Source organism: Genypterus blacodes, unplaced genomic scaffold (genome assembly GCF_046128005.1).
Source record: "Genypterus blacodes isolate CSIRO-AG114 ecotype Tasmania unplaced genomic scaffold, CSIRO-AGI_Gbla_v1 ptg000017l_1, whole genome shotgun sequence".
In the NCBI taxonomy this organism is placed as follows: domain Eukaryota; kingdom Metazoa; phylum Chordata; class Actinopteri; order Ophidiiformes; family Ophidiidae; genus Genypterus; species Genypterus blacodes.
Window position 1 is genome coordinate 1,523,538 of NW_027466831.1, and position 26,174 is coordinate 1,549,711.

At 41.8% G+C, this 26,174-nt stretch overlaps 1 protein-coding gene across 1 annotated transcript; it reads left to right on the plus strand.

Moving 5' to 3' along the window:
• The first annotated feature begins 765 nt into the window (after positions 1-765).
• Positions 766-25,787, plus strand: necab3 (N-terminal EF-hand calcium binding protein 3). The gene is made up of 13 exons (XM_076141279.1): positions 766-952; positions 4,036-4,060; positions 12,547-12,655; positions 14,064-14,089; positions 15,437-15,534; positions 16,954-17,090; positions 19,117-19,238; positions 19,375-19,454; positions 22,331-22,384; positions 23,462-23,574; positions 23,832-23,909; positions 24,306-24,397; positions 25,718-25,787. Exons 1-13 carry the CDS (start codon positions 836-838, stop codon positions 25,744-25,746), a joined length of 1,080 nt encoding a protein of 359 aa, XP_075997394.1. The 5' UTR covers positions 766-835; the 3' UTR covers positions 25,747-25,787.
• Positions 25,788-26,174: the final 387 nt, after the last annotated feature.

The window sequence follows — 26,174 nt, forward strand, 5'->3', positions numbered from 1 at the left end:
TGTTGCATCAAATACAGTCCAGTCCGTCACGTCGGTAAAGCGTTACATGTATTCGTTAAAACCATGGTTCTTTTTTATATTTTACATGTATAACGCCTCAAAATATAGGTTTATATGGTTTTATATTAATAGTACAATATATCGTCCAATAATAGTTAATACAATGAGGCAGATCATCCAAAATGGGAAATAAAATAAATAAATAAAAACAATGATTCCCCATGTCCAGCAGATGGCAGTGTTGATCAAAAGAAGAAGAATGCTGCGCCATTGATCTGTTTGGAAAATCGCTTTCCGTAGAGATTTAAAGAATGAAATAAAATAAAATACAGTTACTGTGTGAAACAAAGACGGTTAATTTTTAATCTAAAAAAAAAAAAAAAAAGTAAAAAGGATGGTCAAATGAAGCAACTTCAAACCATCGTAGCATGTGTCTAAACTTAAATCATATAGTCAATTTACGGAGGATGACAAGTTTAGTTAATCTCAAAAACTGTACTGCTTAAGTGTACTTCAGTATCGAATAATTACATGGACTCGTCGATTCAAGAATAACACTCAAGCAATTAGAGCAACTAGGAGTGCGTTTGGTCCTCCAGAGCCAATCAGCGCGGCCCCAGCAGGCGGGGCTGGAAGGGGCCGGCGGGCGGCGCTCATCGGCAGCGCACCACAAAGTTCCGGAGCATCTCAAGTGTCGCCTCTTGCTCGGACCGGACCAACCTGCTGCCTCCCCTACTCCACCACCACCACACACACATACACACACTTAAACACACCGCGACACACTTTCATCGTCCATAGCCCGGAGCTCGGTGTTGACTCGACTCGTTCGAAGATGCTGGCGTGTGCGGAGATGATCACTATGTGCCTGCAGTCCGCCAAACAGAAGCATCTCCGGGCTCAGCAGCTCCAGCAGCCGCTGCACAGCACCGGACTCTCCATCTTTCATGATGTAAGTGAGAGTCTGTACTCATTATTTAGAAAAGGTGGTTTATGTAAGGAAAGTGATGGTGAAGTCCATATATGATAATTAAGTATCTGTTTATTAGGGATCAAATTGTCTTTACTTTAACTCTAGATATCAGTCTAGTTATTGGATTAAATGAGATGGAAATGCTGATCTTGCCACATCTGTTCATTTCATTTGAGCAAATTCAAATTCAATCAACAGATGCAAATGAACCCCTATATCAGCCAGCCACAGTAACCATTGTCATTTCTGTGTGTGTGTGTGTGTGTGTGTGTGTGTGTGTGTGTGTGTTTGTGTGAAGAGAAGGAAGGATGTAGAGTTGCAGCTGCTGCCTCTGCATGATAATTTAAGCTCTCACAGTTGGACAGGTTTAAGGGCCGCTGGGGGTTCTTCTAATGTACATACACATATACACACTGTCTCACACACACACACAACAGAGGATGCCCATGCCATTCGCAGCTTTATAGCATGCAAATGATCCCAAACATATGCAAATATTTATTACTTTTCATCTCGACAATGATGTGACCACATGAAACGTAATAACTTGAGGGTCGTGTCGTTGTGGTATTGAACCGTGGCCGCTGCCTCGTCCAGCACACACAGTTGGGTGAGCTGTCACTACCCTGGTGTATGCGGTGCTCCTGCAGTATTATAGAGTATTATTTCTCTACATTCTGCAGAAATGTCTCTCTCTGCTTGGTGCTCACTGTCGCCGAAAGGAGGAGAGTGCCAACATATCTCCAAATTTAGTTCCCTAACCTGAGACTGGACTGTCGCCGGAACATGAATACATTGACAGAACAACCTGACGCATAGCAACCTTCCCCAGTTCATACTCATATCTGTGTCGTGGTTCCTATTCCTGACAGCCTTCATTGATTTTGTCGTGTTTGTTTTTGGTTTCCACCCTGTTTTTTTGGAGCATTCATTATCTATCTATATTTCAGAATGCTATAATGAGAGACCCCATCATTTGCAGACTATTTGTATAGCTTGATGTCTTGTTCCTGTCTGTAGTTTCTGAAATTATTCCGCTGGGATATCTGACAGTTTTGGACTTGAGAATTCTAATTTTGTATTGGTGTGATGTTTCCACCGCCTCAAGTCCAGGTGAAATAATGACGAAGGGAATTAAGAAGAGAGTGTCAGCTACTAATCTAGACTTGCAAACGGTGTAAAACAGCTGGATGATTGAGATAGATAAGGAGATTTTTGAAGATGTTTTTTTTTATTTCAATTCCTGAGCTTTAGAAAGTCATTTACAAAGGCCAGTGACAATTCATGATTGTTCAGAGAGGTTTTGTCTCGTTGTTGTTCACTGCCATTTTCATGTCTTTGTTTTGTGTGTGTGACTACTCTGTCCCTGCCTCCCCTCCTCCCTCTACCTTTCCATCTCCATCTCCTCTCCATTGTCCCCCTGTTTCCTTTCACTTATGCTGACAAAAAAAAGTAGGCAAATAATCAAAGGAACACAAAGAAACAGAATAAATGTTCCAAAAAAAACAAAACATATCACAATGCCAATGATAAAAAAAGAGAAATGCACTCCAGATAGTAGATAAAATACAATCAAGCTACACTGACTGATCTATTTATGTAGCTGTTTCTGCAGTTTTCACTTTCTCAAACACATGATTAAAAACCCTGAGCTGCTGAGTGAGTCAGTGAAGCCTGAGAGAAGCCTTAACACCTGCCACCATGACATCAGAACAGCAGCACTCTGGGAAGCAGGTCTGACCTTTCCCCTGCCTGCTGTAAATGATGCATTATCATCTCCTCACGCTGGAAAAGCCTAAAGACAATGGCAAACAACGGGAGCGTTTAATACTCGAGCCTCTTCGCTGAAATTACAAGAAGGAAAGTCTGCTAGGATGGGTCGGACCGGATACGGCGCCGCAGGGAGGAAAGATAAGCCTGGAATAAGAGAGATGTAGAGCAGGAGAGATAGAGAAGTAGGACATGAATCTGCAGATCTATGTATGAAAACAGAGGCTGGCTGGGCACAAAGTCTGACCACAAAGAAAGCTCAGAAGATCTTTAACTAGATGGTAAACAAACACACAGCTTCCCACGTCTTTCAGTCAGGGGGAACAAACTGTAGTGTCAAGGTTGCCGCCAATTGTATTGCATTTGAACCATCATGTTCCCGGCGTCTCGTATTAGTCATGACTGAAGATGGAGCAGAGACCGAGATCAGAAGTGGAGACCTTGAGCTTGTTATCTTCACAGAACAAACTTGCATTAAATAACAGCGAGGGCAGATGATGAGCTGTAAATCGGCCCTGACCTCTCTAACAACAACAACAGCAACAACAACAACAATAACCACAGAGAATGGAGGAGTGCAGGTGCATCATCTGCATTGCCAAATTATGTACAACACAAAAACACAAAGGATGCTGTAATGTTATTGTCTGACTCTAAATGGAGTGTGTCAGCAGGTTGAGGGGCATTTAAATCAAATATTGAAATAGTGAAAACAAAGGTGAACTTTCAAACGATTCCAATCCTGCCGTGTGGGGGCAAGTTTTGTTTTCATTTCTACTTACAGTGATTAGTGTGGAGATTGGCACGGTGATCATTTAAATAGATTTGGTTCTGTCAACAGATGTGTACCTGCCACTCGGGATTGTGTGTGTGTCTGTGTGTGGGGCTAAACCCTCCCTGTGTTGTCATTGTCTTAAAGAACGTATCCATCGCTGCAGGAAATACAGCTGACACATGCGCCTGCAAAACACAGATTATCTGCAGAACGTTTGACATGGTTGTGTTTGACAGGCCTCAAGTTGCTTTTAAAATCAAATCCTTATGTTATTTTTAAGTGGTAAGTGCTTATTACTGACCAAATTGAATTCAACTCTAAATGAAACAGACACACACACATGCTCCAGACTATATGAGGCGTTTCTGTCGTCTAATGCTGGCGACTGAGCTTCTGTATTCTGTGTTTGTTGGATAAATTACTGTTGTTTATGTAATTATCTGTGCCTCCTTACTCACCTAATCCCTCCAGCGATGCTCAGTTAGAAGCCATAACCGCCTCGTCTTCTTTTTTTCAGATTTTTCGCAGGGCAGACAAAAATGGTAAGTAGACAACAACAACAACAACACGATATGCATGTTGAGGAATAACTTGTGCCAATCAACACTTGTCACTTTCACCACATTGGTCTCATCATCGCTGTGTCCCAAATTAGTGCATAAATAATCAGGTTGAATAAATGACAGTTCAAATGAAGCTCCCTTTTTTTCCTTTTTCATGCCCCGGCAAGCTCTGTGCCCAATTAAAACGAGGCTAACACGCTGGGTGATCGCCATGCATGGAAGAATGTGTCACACAGAAACCACCACTCTGTCTCTCTAATGGATGTAGTTTACACATTTATATGAATCCTGTTAGCGTAGGCTGTGAATGCCGGCTAATTTGGCTTCATCTGCAAGTGCACACAAGGTAACCAAGGTAACATTATTTTGTGATCCTTTTTGATAAAACGAGGAAACACACATTTTCACGAACACACATGTGAACCCGTGCCCCCTGTTGTGAACCCACACGCAAGCCTCTCAATCGTTTGGCTCGAGTTCATCTTGTGTATATTTAGATCCTCAATAGCTGAGATTGGCGCAAATTGGCGCAGTTTGGTGGTGATCAAACTATGGAAGCATCAAAGGCAGTTAAAGACAATACGGGTAAACAGTTGGTATATTGGTGGGAGTGGTCGAGCGTTACGACTAGAGTTTGGCCTGGGATCGAAGGATCCAACCAAACCTTAAAAAAATAGTATTTTACATATTTTACTCTAAATCACACTAAGAATGTTCCAATTACAAGACAACCGCTCTGCTATCCTGAGCCATGCCTGCGGGCTACAAGCAGTAGGAGAGACGGCTCAAATCAGCTCAAATGCCTGAAGCAATCACAGCAAAAAGCGGGGCTCAGAGGCTGAGTACCTGCTAGGTAGGTGTGTGTGCCAGGTGACAGATTGGGACAGGAGTCATAGGGGGAGACAGCTGGTGGATAAGTAGAGTATGGCAGCTTCACAGCAGTTACCGTTAGCCCCTGTAATCTGCTGACCTTCCTACACACTCTTGTGCTGTGTGTTTGATTGTCCCGTGACACACAGGACAATCTAGGAGACATATTGTCGTGGTTTCAGCTGTTTTTTTGTCCCCACTTTCTCCTTGCTGTGCGATTATACTCGACTGGTTCATGTCTGATTGCCCTGCTTTCACCAACCTACAGCAAATGTGACTATTTGGTTCATACTGAATTACTCCTCTCAAACAGGTTTTTATAATAATCAAGAGTTATTTCTCCTAATTAAATCTCCACAGTGTTGTTATATTACACCCTAGACTCATGATGAGTGTAGTGCTTTAATTAAATCTAATTTAATTCAATATGGACATCTTATTCATTAGTATTTGTCGAACAACCAAATGGTCTCAGGTAGGTCAGATTGATCAGCTGGCACAATCTAGAAGAGGGAACAGCCCTTCTCTTGCATACAGAGTTGAGATTTGCTTTGAATGGAATGAATCAAGTGTGGAGTGGAATGATTCCAAAAGTGCCAAAAAACGGCTTCAGAAAGTGGAACAAGAAGGGACAGTGTGCAACATTTAGAATTATGCAAATGTTGAAGCGTGGATATGTGAGGTGCATACTGGAGGGTGCTGAGCTGTGGCACACATGGGAGAATATAGGGGATAGATATGAGCCTTTAACTAGAATAGTATAGAATATAATGCCTTTATTGTCTTCGTACAAGTACAAGGATATTAAAAGTGCTGCTACTGACAACAGTGCAAGTCTAAACGACAATCACAACATATTTTGCTGCTTATATATTGATGCCCCTGGTGCTTTGTTAATTAGGATTTACTTGATGTCAGCTATAGTTTGGTGGACCAAACTGTCCCCCTCTGTCTGGTTTTTGATGAACTCTCCGTGTTTGTGGTGTCAAACTAGATAGACAGTAGTTTTGCGCAGAAGTGACTGATCATCTTCTCTCTGTGATGAACTAATGATGACAACCGGGACTCTACTCAATTCACTCTGACAGTTCTCGGTTAAATGTCTTCTTCTGGATAGAGTGACCAGTCCAGGTGCTGGGTTCTTTGAAGGACTCACAAAAGTGTCCCTGTTGAAAGCTGATAAAGTGGTTATTGATTTGTGATGATGTGATCGATAACAGCAGACAAATGATAATGTAACTGCAATTAGCTTTTTTAAAAACACAGAACAACAGAATGAGTCATTAATCCAGTGTTCTGCCTTGCCGCTATGAGTTTATGTAGTGTGTCTTTTTATTGATCCAGTCCAGAGAGTGATCACCACCTTAATACAAAATCTAATATGAATTTACATGAAAATCAAAGTTTTCAAGGACCATTGGAATGAAGCTTTTGACTGAGCAACATGATAGGTTATAGGATACTGAGGGCTGCAAAGAACACTGTGGTTGTTACCTTTGCCTTCAAGCAAAATAAAGACAAATGCGGAGGAACCGATGAAACAGAACAGCCTCAGTCCACTGGTTATTGTTTTGTTTTTAAAACAATGCAGCCCCTGAATTTATGGGCACTAATAAGCCGGTTCTTAGAGTTACAAAGACCCGTGGAAAAATCTCTTCAAACTGTTTCCTCCACTTCAGTGAAGCCAAAGGGAAAACAAACTCGAGATACAACTCATTATTAGTTTGTTCATTCGACTAATCGTCTATCCATACATGTAAGACGGCAACAATTCTTCACTCACAAACAAGAAATAATCAAACATCTTTTGAATAAATGACTGCCAACTGTGATTTTGTTGTTGGCATGTCTGACAAGCCTAATAATCTGGCATAATGTTTTGCATAATGTGCCAGAGCAAAAGAAGAAAGAGCAGAGTTTGGTTGCAATTAAATGATCGGTAATCTGCATCCCTCTAAATAGCAATTACTCCTCAAAGGCCCTTAACCTTTGTTACCAGCCTTGTTAGTAGTTAATGGTTCTGCGACTGCCTGCCAAATAAAGTCCCCATCCAAACCTGGTTATAATGAGCTCAGCTGTGATGTGTGTTATCACTTAATGAGGAGGGCATAGCAGGAGAGTGTGTGTCATATACTGTGACCCCATATTCATTCTGAGGTAATGGATTTATCAATCATTAAATCATATCATTTTAAAACATCCATCCAGTAATTTTATTTAATTAGAATATACAATATATTACTATTTCACCAATAGTCAAAAAGTCAAAATGTGAGTCACTGGTTTTGATCAGAACGTTTTCTAGAAGAAAAAGTACATATATATATATGCAGTTATAAACATGCAGTTATAAGTTATGTTATATATATATATACATACATATATATACATACATACATATATATACATATATATATATATATATATATATATATATATATATATATATATATATATATAACAAAATATTCCCTTACAATATTCCTTATTTCCTAAGTCCTACTGCCAGTGTGTGTAAACTCTCAGGGCTAATGAGGCAGCCTACACTGAAACAAACTAATTATCAAAACGTAAACAGTGTGGCTCTCCCAGTCTCATCTTTAGCTGGAAAAAAGGGTTTTCTCTCTCTTATCCACACACCCCAGATAGTCTATGGATTGACACTGCAGCGGTTGGGGAGATCATTGCATCCCTTCTCAGCTTTTAATGAATCTCACTTCTTACCCGTCATCCATTACAGCAGTGAGGCAAAGAGCAAGGAGGTCCCCAACCATTAGTGAAGTGGAGAAAGCAGAGGCAGGAGGATATGTGGGCTAAAAGCAGCATCCAGTCTTATATTAGCTTAAAGGCAGATCATACAAAAGTCTTCCACACACACACACACACACACACACACACACACACACTCTATAGTAATGTAACCTTTAATGCTAACAATAACAAAGTCAGTAATGGCTGTACAGTGCCTGGTGGTGCTTCAAGTACATACTGGGGTGTCGCACAACTGGTCACTGTTGGAAAACCAGTAAAGAAATGGAAATAATGTAATGATAATGTAAAGCACCACCAGCGGTTATATAAATGAAATTTTCTATATAATTGGATCAGTCAATCAGTCTGAAGTAATTTTGTTTTACCATTCAGGGATTTCTACCTCTGCAGAAACGAAAACCAATGACAACTTTGTATTATAACACAGACGCAAAACACACAGATTGTAATATTGGTATGAGAGTATGACTTGGAATTAATTGGAATTCATGTATGGTAATGCAGTGATTGAAGTGAACAGAGTGACAACTATCTAATTAATGATAAACAGATATTAAGCAACAGAAATGCAGACTAGGAGCATTTGTTTAAAGAATTGAAATGTATTTTAACATCGAACATCATTGAGGAAGAGAGTGAAGGCAGATTTGATTCCTCTGAAGGCCGACAAGTACAGAGTTCAGGCTCAAACAGTATATTATGACACGTCTCTAACAGTGTGAAGGAGTTTCTTTGGTTATCTGCAAGAGTGAGAGATTGTGAAAGAATGTAATGTAATGTAGTCGGAGGAAGAGGAGTATCAGGGTTTCATTAAAAGAGAAATTCTGAGTATCACACCATTCAGTTTTCACGTCCAGATTTGTTTGTGTGTCTCTGCTGCAATGGTGCAAGAAGACCCAACTCCCTTCGTAACGCTATTTGCTTTTGGAGCTTAAAGGCGTCCATGGGAATTTATAAACCACTTAGGAGAGACTGTAAAGGGACAAACCTTTGGAGAGATAAGAGTGCGGCCTAGTTTGTGCCCTACTTTACTGTGCTTCCACTCTCATATGCTTCTTGTTTACTCTGGTCCCGACTCGTCTAAAACTAGTTACCAGTCTATTTTTGCACACTATATAGGAATAACAGCACACACACTTTCTGTATCCTTTCTATTACCTTTGACAAAGATTATGGTAGATGCTTGATCAACGTACACAGAGTTTTCTTTGCAACCTTTACTGAAATTCACATTTTGTATTCAAGGTAAAGTCAAACAATAATCAATCTTTCTGTTGTAGAGTCTTATTTTGCCTTGACCCTGTGTGGTTATGAGCTGACCACACAGGAGGTCGTTAAGGCTGAGAAATCAAATCAATACAGAACAAAAACATGCAGTTATAAGTGATGCGATTGTGCAATGCCATATACATATTTAATATGGCTTCAACACGATGCCTGACCAAGCAGGGGCGTCCCATTTGGCAAATAAATATTGCATTAATCCCTCCATCCTCCCTCCACTCTTCTCTCATGGCACGGAAATGTTGGAGTACTGTATGAGTTCTAATCCCAACCTCACTGTGAGTCTTTACGCTCCTTGTGTGTTTCTGTGATGTTTTGATGCCATCTGGCTACAGCTTTGACTGAAGGCCTGGATGGGATTAAAACAGGATTTCTTGGGTATATTTTGATTAAAGTTCGCAGTGATGCAAAGATTTGGATTTGCTATTTTCACAAGTGTTATAGTTCATCTAGTCCCTCTAGTTCCTCTTTTGACAGAGGCCATTTATGTCAAACTCGTCCGTCTTGTTTACTTCACTCTCCTGGCATTTGCCCAAACTACTGGTGAACCCTGGTGGAGTTCTTCATCTGTGGTTAGAACAGAAGAACTCATTCAGACCAACTGTGAAATGTATTCAATATGGATGACTAGGATTAATCAGCAGGTAATCCAGTTCATCCATGTTTTCGTGGTTGAAGTAAACCTTATGGTCCCAAGCCTGTGTGTTCTTTTAGGTCACTGTTTCCTGAAGAAGACATCTAACCCAGAACTGTCAGAGGGAATTGAGTAGAGTCCCAGATGTCATCATTAGTCCATCACAGAGAGAATATGATCCGAGTGTCACTTCTGGGCAGAACAACTGTCCGTCTAGTTTGACACCATAAACACGGGAAGCTTTCCAAAGACAAGCTAGAGACGTTGGGGAGAGACAGTTTGGTCCGTGATCCACAAAACTACAGCTGACATCAAGTGAATCCGAAATTAACAACCACGGCCAGAGGCATCGAAATATTGCTGAAGGCTAAAGATGATCTCTGCAGCTCAAATGCTGCTTTCACAAAAACGGTTTGGCAATAAATCTATATTGAGTGCGATGTCTTTCACATTTAGCTCTCATTATCCCACAGTAGCAAAACATGCATTAATATGTCCTGAAGTTAGTTCGAACCTTGATATGTCCACGTAAATATCACCAGTCAGTTGTCTGTCTTCTCCGTCTTGCTTGTTAGAAATAAACTACAAACAGAAGAACATACAGAACGATGAGTTATGATGAGACTTTCTAGTGGACAGACGTGTTGAGGTTCCATACGTGGCGTTGGCCGGCACATTTCACATTCTGGTCAGAGAGGACGATGAGGAAAATGTCAAAGAGGCTCCAGTCGAACAGATGGTCTTCAAAGCATGCCCTTGAGTTTCCGGCGCTGCTGAATCAGCCAACTGGAACCGCCTGGAATATGAAATTGATCAGGTTTTCCTCTTTGTACTGTTTGGCCACATTACTCAACGGGGCTATTCAAGGTTTTATTAATACACACTTAGCCTACCCACAAGGATGAAATTGAAGCCAATTAAAACAATAGTAGTGATGGTTCCCTTGTGGAAGAAGCAGCATTATGGTTGAATGGCTTTTGTTAGGCTCTGTAACTGTACGGCCCTCTAGGACTTTGTCAGCGGGCTCATTTGGAGACATAAATACTTACGATTCTGCCATTGTTTGTGTGTGTGTGTGTGTGTGTGTGTGTGTGTGTGTGTGTGTGTGTGTGTGTGTGTGTGTGTGTGTGTGTGCCCATTTTGGCTCAGCTACTATACATCAATCTGTCGGTTTGCTTTTCTGCCTCTTATACTGGCTGAGTTAGTATCCGTCTCACTTATGAAGTATAGTTTTGAGTATCTGTCTGCCTTACAGAGCTCAGTAAATGTGTTGGAAAGGAGTCATGTCCAAGGACTCACTTATGAGGAGTCAAATATGAAGCCGTCTCTCTCTGGCTGCAGGGGAGCTGCTGACTAATGCAGCAAGTGTAATCTTTGCCAACAGACAGATTGATAGTAGGCTTTGGAAGGAACAACTCATCACGCATCACATCTTTGACAAGCAGCCTATTTATCTTCTGCTATTGATTTTTCTGACCGTGTCTGTCACTACATGCTGTGCTCGCAGTAAACGTCTCTGAACAACCACTGAACGCGGAGACAATGACAACTTGAAGGTTCTATCTCTACCATTTTACTTTGGGCATATCCATGCAGTCGTGTCATTTTAGCATCATAATCGCTTACATGGCTTTGTGCTCTGTGTGCTTTCCATCAAACTGAAGTAGAAGTAACGATACGGTGTGGATGTGTGTTCTTGAGCCGCCAAAGATAACAGATGCAGCATGGAATGTGCCATGGGTGTGGAAGTGATTTGCACTCAGATGTGATGGTTGTTTGCGACACCGCAGACAAATATAGAAAAGGGCTGTGTGACACCACCGATCTAATCATGTCATGGTTTCCAGAACATTTGTGATTAACTGAAGAGTAAGAGTTGAGTACATATACGGCTGTTATCTGTGAGATGACATCAAACTATTTATTTATTCATTTATCTATTGTTGATACAAATTAGTTGACTAGAAACATATTTTGTAATGAGCTAATGAGTGATCTGGAACATGAAGTAGTGAACAGGTTAGGTTTAGGTTAGAATTTGACTTGATTCCAGTGCTTAACTTAAGTATTTTTGGGGGAGTGTCCTTACTTTCGGGATTTTTTAAAGAACCTTTTTTGATTAACGCTTGTTACTTGCTACAAAATGTTCTTAAAAAAGGTAAGGATTTGACATATTCAGAGACTGTGGACTAGTGTGAATGTAGGAAACTGATACTGTTACATTAGAGGTGTAAGATACAATTTACTGACAATAAAAGGATAACAGATTTGTATCATTTCTATTTGTTGAAAGTATTCACTTTTACTTTCAATAGTTAAGTACATTTATTATCAAATAAATACTTCTGGTATTTTTTCTATGGGTGAATTTTCTGATGCAATATTTCAACTTTTTTCAGTTCCAGCTTTCAGGTACTCTATAAGATAAGATAAGATAATCCTTTATTCGTCCCACAACAGGGAAATTCACATTGTTACAGCAGCAAAGTGGATAGTGCAAAACAATAAAGGGCATTAAGATAAAATAAGAGCCAAATAAAAGCAAAAAGCCTAACAAAAGTACAACAATACAACTAAGTTAAAAAAAAAGTTGCAAATTGGATAATGGAATGAATGAAGGAATATGTTACATATTGCACATCGGGGATATTGCACAGTGTGATCATTAGACCGAGGTGCTGATTAATTTTCAGTCGGCTTCTCCACAGATACTAAATATCAAATCATCTTTTTTGTCCTTTGTTCCTTTTCCATTGTCCCTGAAAAGAACACCTGTACAAAAACACATTTTTGTAAGGTCACTGTCTAAACATTAAGACTTTGCAAGCTCATAACCTTCATGGATGACCAGCACATTACAAATCAAGTTATGTGTAATAATGTGGTTTATGTTTTCCATTTGCAGATGATGGCAAGCTGTCATTTGAAGAATTCAATACTTACTTTGCTGATGGTATCCTGACTACTGAAGAGTTACAGGAGCTCTTCTACTCCATAGATGGCCGACAGAATAAGTAAGTCATTTTCAGCGGCTGCTGTTAATTTCTGTTTTAATCTAAAAATGTTGTTGTTTTTGTGTATTTGTGTCACTTTTCCTTCATTACATTGCTAAACATCACTGCTCAGTCTGGGCCTATTTCAGTTAAGAAGAAGCAGAATGAAAGACTGAATAGTGTTTGGACATTGAAAGCAGAGGAAACGTGTTCCTTTCATGTTAGCAGTTTCTTGGCTAAATGCCTCGCAGCTGAGACAGGAAAAACAAGTCATGCAATCAAACTCAAGCATGCTGGACAATGTTTACCACTTCCATTTGGACATGAAACACTCATTTGGACCTCAGCAGGCACTTCAAACCCTGCTCCTCTAGCACCGCAATCAGAGAAATCAGCCTGAGGGTAATTACTGCAGGCACTGTTCTGCTCAGTACATTTAGCTCCCACCAAGTAGCCACTAGAAAAGCCACCGCTCTCCTCTCAGACCCATTCCTCTCCTGCAGTGATACATGGAATTGTTCCACCCTTTTCCTAGCGACAGTTGACTTTATTGCCTTTGGCAGATTCAGGGATTTATATTCATTGGAGACCTTTTCCCCAGCCTACACACACAATTGTTGCGTCGACAGATTTCTCTAAACGTGGCACTAAAAGCCTCTACAACAGCTCAGGTGGAAGAATGAATACACCTCTGCCAAGGCCGCACAGTCCTCCAGTTATGACTCTGTCTCTCACTGATGAAATTTAACATGTTATTGACGACCATAGCAAATGATAAAAGCACTGCATTGTTGGCTTACAGCTGCTGTGTGAGTTTACGCAAACACAATCCATAACCAGCCGCGGTGAAAATGACCTTTAAAATGCCATTAAAGCAGCAGGAGAACTGATGGACTGCATGAGAGCAAACACTTACTTAAGAGTTTAAAAACCTGCAAATCCAATTCTGTGTATAGACCAGATACATGGCCGTCTAATCACACACATATCATGACTTTAGTATCCTGAGGTTCTTTCTGCATCACAACCCCGTTTTGAGTTACAGAGCTTTAAAGTTTTGTCACTGTGACTAGCTGACCTCTTCCATATAATATCCTTTTCAACTATTAAATCAATAACTTTGAAAAATACAAAAATAACCTCAGATGAACCTAAAGTATTCTGCAGTGATTTAGTTTATGTGCGTCCCTTTTTTGTTGTCTGAAGCCAATTTGTGGAACAATTAGAATTCATGAATGGACCAACGACGAGGCAAATCAATCCAAAGCTCTTCTAACGTTTTAATTCTGCCTTGTTACTTGGGGGCATTAGCACAGCGGTTGATGTTGGTTTTCAGACAACAATCAATAATACTGAACCTGTTGGCACAAACTGTATTTCTGAGGTTTAAGGTTTTAAATCTGTCTCCTTTTATGCTCTGCCTGTGCAGCAACCTGGATACTGACAAGCTATCAGGTCAGTCTGCAAGTGATGTCGTCTGTTTGAATGTCTCATATTGTGTTTCCTTTTATTGTGTCGGTGGATTCATGCTTTTACTCATCAGTGATAAGTCAGATACAATTGATATCTGCATTGCCACATGAAAAGAACCTAAAATCTAGATCTGTTACAGTATTTTAAAGAATCGTGTCAACATTTCTGTGTGTGTGTCAGATGGCCTGAATAAAGTGAAGAAATAGAGCAGAACTCTATAACCAGAATAACCCTTGTGCATAATTTATTGGAGGGCAGTGCCATCTATTCCATCCTACGTCACGGAAAGTTGACTGTTTGCCGTGACTAAATATTTCTCTCTCTCAGTTTTTCTTCACTGGCCACTTATCAGTTTGTAGTGCATAGATGCAAAATGGTTACAGAGTTGAATCTCGGTGTAGGTGGAAAACAGGACAGCAGTGTGAAGTCCCTCAACCTTTGAATAAGTCACCGTCTGTGTGTCACATTCAGTACACGTCTGTCCCTCTCTGCGCTCTGATCAAGTATTCAAACCACTTCCTCAGTAGTGTGAACTCCCACACTAGTGACACTGAATTCTGAGTGGGAGTTTCAGCTTTATTTGGCCCTAACTTCATCTCTGTGCACCCGTCAGGATAAGGTGTGGAAATTTGCTACTTTTATAACATTTGGTGAGTAAAATGTGTGTGATTTTGTTCTACACAAGCCTGAAGTCTGAAATAAATGAAAGTAAAGCTTCTCCCAGGCGCTGCATTCAAGTGCTCAACTGAAAGTGTTGTATATCAAATGGCTTCTCAAAAGAAACGACCACAACAACTAAACCATGGAGGTGCAGAGGATTATAATACTGCTTTTGTTCGTTTATAAATAAAAAATACATAGACCTCTTTTAGGTATTTTCTGTCCTGCATAAAGAGAAACGATGAAGAAGTTTGTATGTTCTTTACAGATTTATTTACCATTTATTGCCACTGCTGGTAAACTTGTTAAGTCTCAAGATTCCTTCTAAACACTACATTGTCCGCTTATTGATTGCAATTTCCCAAGTTGTAAAGTCGGTATTTCCAAATTTCCAACACCACTCAAATGCAGCATAAGATTAGAGAACTGATTATTAAAGGAAAACCAATTAAAATGAATCCAATCGCCGTATTTCTTTTCTCCTCTGTAAGGGTTTTTCTTTCTCCTAAGCCTCAGAACAGGGAAATAAATTTGTCATGTGAATTTTTTAAAGTATATGTCTGCGCGTTTCACTGTGTGGCCTAAGGTTGCAAGAACCAAAGGAAACTGGTCCGATTGATCTGGCACACTGATGATCCCACTGACAGCTTGCTTCCTGTCTCCAATTAGGTTATTTCTCTCAGCACCTGGGGGAGTATCTCAATGTCCTCTCAGCTCTACAGAACCTGAATGTTGCTATTTTAAAGGCGATGGATAAAACTAAAGAGGTAAGCTTTCACCAGAATGCACAACAGGATCCATTGAGCTTCTCAGGGTCAGATCATGTGCCAATGCTTTCATTCAGCTTAAATCAGGGCCAGAATACTACAGTACATGCATTCATAAATAGCCCCGGCAACCAATTTAAGCCAATTACTTTGTACTTATGAGTATTTTCCTTGTGTCTTCCTCATCCCCTTCGCCAACATGGGTTGAGTTTATCGTCAATCCAAACCGAAAAAGTGAATATAAATGAAGAAATTTAGATAAGTTACGGACTTGTTTCAACCCTGTTAAATGTGTCAACTCGCCCTTGTAGTGGTTCGGTTTTATGGAGTTTGTGGACCATTCTAGGGACAACAGGGCAGAGTAGAAGCCATTATTTTTGGCTTTTGCTGACACCACTTATCCCTATTGTCATATGATACACCCTGAAATTCATCACTGCCCTATGCCGGTGCCTCTGCTGGGTCTATGAGAGGAAAAGCTCCCCGTCTCTCCTCTGAATAGAAGGTTACAGCTTGTTGTACATGCTGGGGCCGCTGTGTGATTAAGTAAACAGCGCAGAGCGGTTTTTAAATCATGCCGACGTGACCATTGACTTCTTCGAGTGCAGCCCTTCAACCGCCGGGCAATAAATGTAAAGACAGTGACAGCATCCTCATACACTCTGTGCCCAGCCGGCCGCCTCAGTAATCCATCTCTGCACACACACGGAAGAGTTTGTTCTACAAATGCGCTTATCTTACTGCTGATTCATCACTAGGAAACGCTGTATGGCACAGATGGAGCCAATGCTGTCTCGATTTTCCCTAAACTGTGGAGTAAACAAAACAATAATGATAAAAAAACACTTGCCAATATTTATCCTTATTATCATAATGCATAGGCTTAAGATTTGCGGGCGTTAGTCTGCATCTGGATGTTTTGATTCATGGCCTCACACTAAATATAAGAACTGTGCAGCAAAGTCAATTGAGCATTTGGTAAAATATTGAACAATGATACAACCACTTTAGTCAGTCTGTTTGCTGCAGCTCCTTACACCCGCAACCCATCCTCGATTAATTATTTAACTGCATTAATTAACGGAGCCCAGAGATCTTTGAGAGGAGAAAGTGTCTAGTTGTCAAGATATGTTTGGACAAGTAGCAGCAACATTTACTTCATTAACACAAAGAGGCTCCTTTGAGAACATAATATGCATAATCATATTTGTGTTTGGGGGACTCCAGGTGCAGATAAGAGTCCTCCCACCTCGGAACTTTGATTTGCAGGACTGAATTACGTTTTGGAAGAATTAATTAGCCGATATAAATGCAGCTGTCGCACCAAAGTGTCTGTAGGTGTTTTGTTATTGAATCATTTCTCTCATTTCCCTCTTGGTGTGGTTTTGTTTTGTGCTCCGTTCTCTCCGTCTGTCTCAGGAGTACCAGGGTTCCAGTGTGCTCGGTCAGTTTGTCACTCGCTTCATGCTGAGAGAGACCTCCAGTCAGCTGCTCTCCTTACAAAGGTCACTGCAGTATGCCATGGAGGCTGTGGAGGAGCAGAGCAGCCCTGCACCGTAAGGATCTGCATGCTGAAGTTGATGATGATGATACTAATAACTCTGCTTTACCATACTTGGGGCCTGATCCAGGGAATATGGGAATCCACCTTTAAAAATAGCATATGCGGCACAAACTCAAGAGTGTAACAAAATGTTTTCTGAGGCTTGTTGGCAAAAAACAAGCATCTAATCTGTATTTGTGCTCAAAATTAGTTATTTTACAATTAAAAATATACACCACAATGTCCGAGACCTTATTACCAGCTATTAAAACCAGGCCTTGTGTATAAAATGAAGCATGGCCCATTTCTAATTCATTCTGAAAGTCATTTGGTGGTGGTTAGGGAAATTTCTGCTTAATGCTTTTCTGTTCAAACTCAAAATGAAAAGTGAGAGCAAGTCGCGTGTTTATTCAGTCACGTTGAGAAAATGTCCCCGTTCATGCCTGAGAGCTGTCAATCAATGCTCACAATGTAATGTAGCACCAAGGCTGCAGGAATATGCTCCACTGCAATACTGACACTTCTGTCTTTCATGTTATGAATCATGACACTGTTGTGAGTGGAGCTGTTACGCTTACCAGTGCCTACTTCGGTTGTTATTTCTCTCTCAACCTACTGTAGTTCTCTCTGTACAAAGCTTGTACTTTATTGGAGTTCAAACATTTGACTCACTAATGCACGCAAACTGCTTGAAATTCATACTTTCTTTGTCAAATAGACGAATAATTCAATCAGTCACCAATTTGGGATTTTGGCAGATTCTGCAATGAAAATCATCTTAGTCAGTATAAATATACAAGTAGCTCAACAAGTTAAATATGGAAATACTGGACAGAAGAAACAAGATAACAAGGACACGTCCCCCTTCTCGCCGTTACCCAATATGGTCGTACGTTCAACTCCATGCTGGACTGTCAGTTGCACAGCTTGTGTCGCAGCTCGGCGAAGCTCCCGCGGCTTTCCTCCCAACCCTCTGGGTGCCACTATGGTATTATTGGACATAATGGAGCGATTATAGCCAAAGTGAATTATTGAAAGGGGACCAAGGGAGGCTGAGGTAAAATAAGGAGAGAGGGTGATGCGGCCGGCATTGAAATACAGAGCCAGTGAGTCATGGGCCAAAAGAAAAGAATAATGAACACAAAAGGTACATGGAGGTGAAGGCCATAGAGAAAGAAAGAATTTGGCCTCTGGCATACAATTAGATAAATAAATAGGGACATTTTCGAAAGAGAGACAGAAGTTTGTGTGTGTGGGTGAGCTAGAGACAAATCGAATTGTCAACGTACATCTTATTTCCCTCTCCTTTGCTCCACTGCGGTGCATTTATGGCCGTGGCCTTTGGGATCCAGGCTGCTCTCAGCGTGAGGAGCTCCAAGCAATGCATTCCCTCCGTGCTGTCAGCGTGGAGCCACACACGCACACAATGATGCACGCACACACACAAAGGCAACAATGGGAGGGCGAGAGAACAAACAGGTGTGCACAAACAATTGAAAGACAAGGACAGAGACACACACACACACACACACACACACACACTGACACTGACAGGAAGACACTGTTGTTGGGTGTGTCATTAGTGTCACATGGTCAAAACCACCACAGAGAGCTTGAAGTTTGTGCCCTTGATAGATGCATTGGCTGAGTGGGGACAGAGCGAAAGTAAGGGTGTGTGTGTATGTGTCCAGGGTCAGTCCTCATCAGGCAAGCTGTGCAGCTCCATCAAGTGTTTTCACTCCAATTCCAGACACCGTTTTCCTCCGGTGTTATTGTAACTCTGAGCACTGTGTCCTCTCACATCAGACATCACCATTTCTTCTTATTAATTAATTATTAAAGCATCTCTTGTTGCCTCTCGTCCCTTCCCCCCTTGACCTTTTCTCTCTATTTTCTCCCTTTCCTTCTCAGTTTTATTCCATAACCTCTTGTTTATGCCCACTGTGGCTCATATCTGTGTCTTCTATTTGATTTGATTTCTTCTTCTTATTTATCTTTGTGACGCTCGTTCCTCTGAGTCTGCGCTATTGTTTTGACAGGCGAGAGGGAAAGGCTCCAGAACTGACAGAAGTACAGAGGAATGGCAAGCAGTGTGGCCGCAGGGTCCATAATAACCTGTGCATGTCCCCCTCAGATCCCTGCTCCAGGATCCTGACCACAGGTTAAAGCAATATCACATCATGCTCAAACTGTTCCCTGTGCAATATGATGCAGAAACCATACAGTGATTTAAGCGTTGAAGGATGTGATTCGTTTATGAAACTGAGCTGCTGATTTCTCCTCTGCGTTGTCTCCAGGTCTGAACATGGAAGACGGAGACAACTGGTGCTCTCAGATCAACAGGCTGCAGCAGCTTCTGGATAAACTGGAGTGCCAGGTATGGAAATAGACATTTGGCCTTGTAGAAGGGAAACGCACAGCTGCTTCCGATGACATTAATTCTGGTTTTATTCCATTTTACCGTGCCAGTGAAGCAGCGTGAATAATCCGAGGGCGCCGACATCGGTGCGCTTAAATGGAATGCGGCCTTTATTAATGTAATTAGCTGAGCTTTGACACCAATCATCCAAAGATGTGAAAAGTGCCCAAGAGGTTAAAGTAACGGTTCTCAAAAGATCGCTGCACACTACATTCTCCATCCCTCCCTGCTCAACCCAATTTATCACTTGATGGAGTCGGAGCCTTGATTAGATAAAACACCTGATTTAGCAAACAGATCAAAAGCTGCTGGGTTTAAACAAGTCATGAATTATATTATTTGGAGAAACTGCTTTTAATGGTTTATTGCTGAATGCATCGTTTGACACAAATACCCAAACATTGCAATCACACAATTTAGTGTTTATATTTTATTTTATTTAATTTGACATGTATTGTCATCTTAGTCTAAGATAGATAGGATAAAGAAGATAAGATGAGAAGATAAAGGCCTTAATGATCAAGCCCTGAATGATGTCACCGTTGTTAATGACATCATGAATGGAAACTGCAAAATATGAAACCATAATGACAACATGAAAGATGTCACAGTTGTTAGTCAACCTCAAGATAAACCGTTTGCATCATGCTGCTGTTCCTGCATGAGACTTTGCCTGTTGACGATGTTGATCAGATAACGTAACTGCCAATCGTCACGGATGAGATCTCAGAGAGATGAGCAGAAGAGTGGAAGAAAATAGTGAGGCAGCCAGAGGAAGGACAGATTCCTAAGATGACAGGAAGGATGAGCAACATGTCAGTTGTCCAGGGAGAGAGAATCTATTTGAAGTTGCTCCTGGCTCATATCAGAGGCCCATAGAGCCATGAGGACCTTAAGACAGCTTAGGCCATGGGCTCGCTTAAGGACGATGGAGAGTGGATTGCTGCTGTGCTACGAGGTCTCAAGCGATGCGTTCTCAAGAGAAGTCAGAGAAACCTTTGCTATCCTCCACTACTTCCAACCCTCAGAGCCCAAGGATCTCTTTGAAAGACTCTGGTCTAGACTCCTTAGTGGAGATCCTGGGCAGACACTCCTAGAGCAGGCAGGACTCAAATAGTCAAAGCCTGCACCCAGATGTTGCCCCTCTATCATCTCATACATGAACATGAGGACTGAAGAGGCTTAGAAGGAGTCCTCTAGCTGTCTCCTGGATTTGGGGGAAGGTTAGAATGAAACACGGGAGAGTTAAATGACCTGAGGAGACCTTCCCTGACCTCCAGAATGGATGTGGTAACAAAGAAAGGCTCTGTATACACTCCTCAGTGAATGAGCGAGTTGGCATGTACCCTCCTCAGCCTGTGTACTCCCAGCTGCTCTGCACGGAGTTCTCCAGGGATAAGAGAGACAGCAACGTGACGGTTTTCATTGAGGGTAATGAAGAGGTCATAACATGCACCATTGTTTCTAAGGAGCTGGGCACTTTGCTGTAGTGTCAGTGAATGGAAGTCTGAACAGATGTATTGCACATCTCATGAATCAGATTTCATGAACTATGCATTATGGAGTGAACTCTAAACTGCTCTTCAACTTTACACCTGCAGCAATGTCAGTCAGAGAATATTTGACTGTCTATTTCTGGTGCATAAAAAGCCAAAAGTAAAAAAAAAATTGCCTTGCTAAAAGACAGTGCTGCAAATCTGAGGCTGACAAAACGCACTCACGCCCCGCATCTCCTCTTTCATTCTCATTCTGGTACCTGAGACTCATTCTCACAGCATCAAAGCACACACACATACACACATACTCCTGCTCTGTCCTCTGCACCATTTCACTCTCTCCGTCTCCTTTATTAACTCCTGTTGTTTCCCATCTCCTGATGTCGTTTATGCGGCTCCCACTTTTTTCAGCCTTGGCCGCATTTGTCTTTTTTCCAATTCCCAGTTTGTTAAGCCGGAGGGACCTTGCCGTGCTGTGTCAAAGCAATTCAGGATTTTCTGAAGCACAATATCAATCCACACACACACACCTCTCTTGTCCTCACACACTCTTTTCATATGTGACAGAGTGAGCTGACAGCCGTAAAGGTTGCAGTATGTTCTCTGTACACACACACACAGAGGGAACATAACCTTTTACGAGCGAGCTCATTCTGTTGCATCATCTGTACTGTATTTTCCTCACAACGTTGCGTTTCCTGTTTTTATAGATCACACGTGCAGGAATATTCCATCAGTCAGGCCAAAACAAACAAATAGAACGTGTCCAGTGAATTACGCCTCTCTGCGTGTTTCTTCAACAGTACACTGCTCGCTGATTGAATTTGAATGTCAGCTGACCTCATCATGCCCTCAGGTTGCTATGACATTTCCAGCTCTGAGGAATAAAACACTCCAGCAACAGTTAAGGGCATATACAGGCAGAAGCTGTATTTAAATGATTCATCTCACCGCCCGAAGAGCAAATCATCTCATCTGTAACTTGGCGTTGCAGTTGTCACTAACAAACTCCTTTATTTATGATGTGACTGCTGTGTGATGTTTCAGCAGAACCACTGTCAGTGAAAAACCTGTCTACTGCTGAAATGTCAGATTGTTGCGGCAGTGATATTAACATTCAATCATTTTACAGAATTGCACAACGAAAAAGCACTTATTTGCACTTTGCTGTCAAAGTTTAGAGCTTGAACTTCACTGAGTCAACCTCACAGCGAGACACAGCACTCAAAGCACTAACAGTGAGCGACATTTATGCGCGCACACACACACATACACTTGAGTGCATGCTGATCTTTTTCTTCGCTGAGAAATCGACAAGAGCCTCCGTTTCTGTTTCAGAGTCCCAAACTGGAGCCGCTCAAAGAGGACACGTTGGCCGGGACGTACAAGTCTGTGAGTCCACGCTTACAACACGCTCTCTCACAGGAAATGTAAGGTTTCGAGTCGAGCTAGAGTTCTACGTGAGGTGCAACTACAAGCACCTGAACCAGCAGCAGTGTTCTGATGTTCATTTTTGGCTTCATGTCTGCAGTGTATGCCAGGTCACAAGGATCGCGTTTACAGCCGTGAAATGAGAAGCGGCCGGGGTACACTTTCATATTCTCAAATCGCAGCTCAGAGAGAAAAGCTACAACAGAAAGACCTGAGTCATGGTGCAGGTTTAAACTCAGAAGCACAGATTCTTCTCCCTTTCAAGTGCGCAGTATATAAAACACACACACACACACTGCCACACACCCCAGGATCTGCTCTGTAGCTCTGACTGCGTGTTCTCACTCACACGGCAGAGGGTCGGGCTCGTGGTGTACTGCAGCTCTGAAGCAATCGATACAAGAAAACAACCATTTTAAAGTTTTCACTCTTCATCAACCATGGTGCTTAGCTGGACCAGAGCAGCTTCCTGTCAGGTCTTAGTTGTCCAGTTGAGATGGAAGAGGATAAATGTGAATTTTGAGCATGTCTGAAACAAACGGCTAACGCAGCTAATAGAGTGAGGAGGTATCATGGCAACATGCTGCAGTGCCGCTCGATTAAGATTTTGTTTTTATTGCTTCGTTATTGCCTCACAAATCCTTGCGAGCAGAGAACGTTTGATTCCGCGAATGAGACAAAATTAATACCTTCACCTTGAACAAGTGAGCTGGAGAGTAGAGACGAAACGCCGCAGGCCAGAGCAACGCGACAGAGAGAACAACAGAGAGACGTGACTTCTGAGGCTTATGAGACATGGACCCTCAGGAAGCACAAACAATTTCTCCATCAAACGTTTCAAGAGTATCCAACTTGACAAGACCTAAACACCTCAGGGAGTGATGGGAATTTGATGCCTCCCCGCTCTCACACACACACAATCGCTCACACACACACACACACACACACAGTGAGAGAGAGAGAGAGAGAGAGAGAGAGAGCAAAGCCTGTTTTTGTGTGTGGTCTCCTTGTTTTATGTCTCATTTCTCGTCTCATCAGAACATCCTGCTGGTTCAGAGGCAGATGTCCGTGACCTGTGAGGATCTGGATGGTTTCCGGAAGGTTCTGAAGAGCTACGTGGACGCCACCGCAGCCCACTCTGACAACATGCAGTGAGTGTTTTTGTTGCCGCTGTGTTGTTGTTGTTGAGAGTTTTTGAAAGTATCTCCTCATCGCCACATCGCAGGTTTGTCGTGGTGAAAATTCGAAATAACAAGTCTGCTTTAATTGGTGTTTTGCATGAACAGTTGCCAGGTTCTTACAGTCCCAACTTTTTTGTGCAATTTATCCTCTCGCTATTTTCACTCACTCTCTCTCTCTTTGGGTGTCTCATCTCTCGCTCCTTCCCTTTCTCTCCTTCCGCTGTCAGTGTGTCTGTTCAGAAGCTCCAGGGGAAATCGTGTTACATAATGTATGAGTTCTGGCAAGACCGCATCTCCTGGATGAGGTCAGTATGCAGGACGGTACGTGCGTGCGTGCGTGCGTGCGTGCGTGCGTGCGTGCGTGCGTGCGTGCGTGCGTGCGTGCGTGCGTGCGTGCGTGCGTGCGTGCGTGCGTGCGTGCGTGCGGGTGTGGGTGTGGGTGTGTGTCTGCCGAGAGTGAGAGATGTGCCATCTGCTCATCTTTACTGATGGAGAACATTTCCATCAAAAAAGTTAGCAGTGCCAAATAAACTACCAATATCACACACGCACACACACGCACAATAATAACAGAAAATACATATCTCTCGTGAGAAACTGTAAACATAAACCTGATTCAGATGCTGCTCTTTTTTTCATTTCCTCTAACGTCTTTCCTTCCTCTGCTCTCCATCTTGCCCTGCCATCCTTCATCCCTGTAGCTACCAACAGTCCAACAGCAATAAAGAGTTTCAGCGTTGTATCATCGACATGCTGGAGGATCCTGAAGTCGTATCTACCATGTTGCTTCCAGGTTTGTGAGAGTGTGTGTGTGTGTGTGTGTGTGTGTGTGTGTGTGTGTGTGTGTGTGTGTGTGTGTGTGTGTGTGTGTGTGTGTGTGTGTGTGTGTGTGTGTGTGTGTGTGCACATACACTGTAAATATTCTCTGCAAAGACACAGAGGCTTTGTTTACGTGACCCAGTTCTGATGTTTTACTTAGATGTCATAAATCCGAAATGTATCATGAAAGTTTAAACAGGGAGAAGCCACCTGGAGCCTTCAGTGGGATATTTTCATATGAGACTTCCGTATATTTCAAATTTCATTCCTATGTGGAAATGAGTCAGACAGGATTATAACACCAGCCTGTGATCACACCATCGACTTAGCTGCAATTACTCCTGCAGAAATCCAATGGGGACTCTGCTTCACCCGAACGTTTGATTTTTCTTTACATTTCAATTCATGCAGGTTGCAATTCATCTGCGTTCATTCATTGTCAGATTGAAAGGGTTGTTGCTTCCCAGCTCTTAAGTATTTGCACAGATTATCTCTGCAGTAAATGTAAGGTTAGGATTAAGAGGTTTAATGTTAATTTTTGATGATGATAAAATATAAATTGCTTGTACTTTGATACTCAAGTCTGGGGAAGTTCTTGGTTGTTTATTTGTAACCAATTGTAACCGAAATTGCATTAGGATCTTGCATCTTTTGAATTATTCACTTGAAAGTGTTAAATTCTTCAGTCCTAAATTGTAAGAAGTGGCATGAGTCCACTAAACATTATTGTGAGTTTCTCTGCCTGGGTAAATTTTTTCATATTCATCCTGCTCACCCTTTTATGCTCTTGTTTGGGGAGGACGTGTTCAGCCATCGCTCTGTTCTATTAGGAGTTAACAAATTAAACAGTGAGCACCAGTGAGGAATGGAACTATTCCCTCCGACTAAGCAGATGCCAGGACCAACACATCTTTTCTTCAAACCATTTGCTTTCTCTCTGCTCCTCTTTGACCCTCTTGTAAAAAGGCGTTGGTGGTTTGAAACAGCAGAATGACTTTAGGAATCTGTAAATCTGCTCAAAAGGATTTCAATCGCCGATCAATCACTCTAAATTCCTGATACGTAGCCCTGATACGTTTGGTTAGAGGAAATATTTAGCCAATAAATCACAGTGGAACCTGTTAAAATGTATGGTTGATTATTTTTAAACACACCCCCCGACACATTTCCTTCATGAATCATAAGTCATTATAGATGGTTGGTAGGTAACCTAACTCGCCCCCTCTTAGTCTCCTCGTCTCTCTCTTTCTCTCTCTCTCTCCCTCTCATTTCTCTTCGTGTGTGTGTTTTACAGCCTCTTGGTGGATAATGACTAACAACTAACGGCTGATTCCTGAATGTCACATCTGCTGTCTGACACGGACAAGCCAACCCACACACACACTCACATACACACACAGAGATCAATGAACACAGACCAGAGGAGAAGACATCCAAGTGTTTGAAAGCTACAGGAGACAAAGCCGTTAGTAACATTCACCGTTCAGCAGAATCTCTCTATTTCCCTCCGTCTTCGATGTTATTATTGTGCCGCTAATATCGAACTGGAAGATTGCACCATCTATAGATTTCATAGTGGCTGAATATCTGCAAAACAGCAAAAGCGATGATTTCTTCTCTCCCTCGTGCTCTGGCCTGCTCTCTCCTTTGGTGTTTGTCTGATATTAAGCCAGTGAATCACCCGAGACCAACTAAAAAAAGTCTAGGCTGCTAGAGCAACTCCAAGCGGAGTGAAAATTATTGTCTTACTA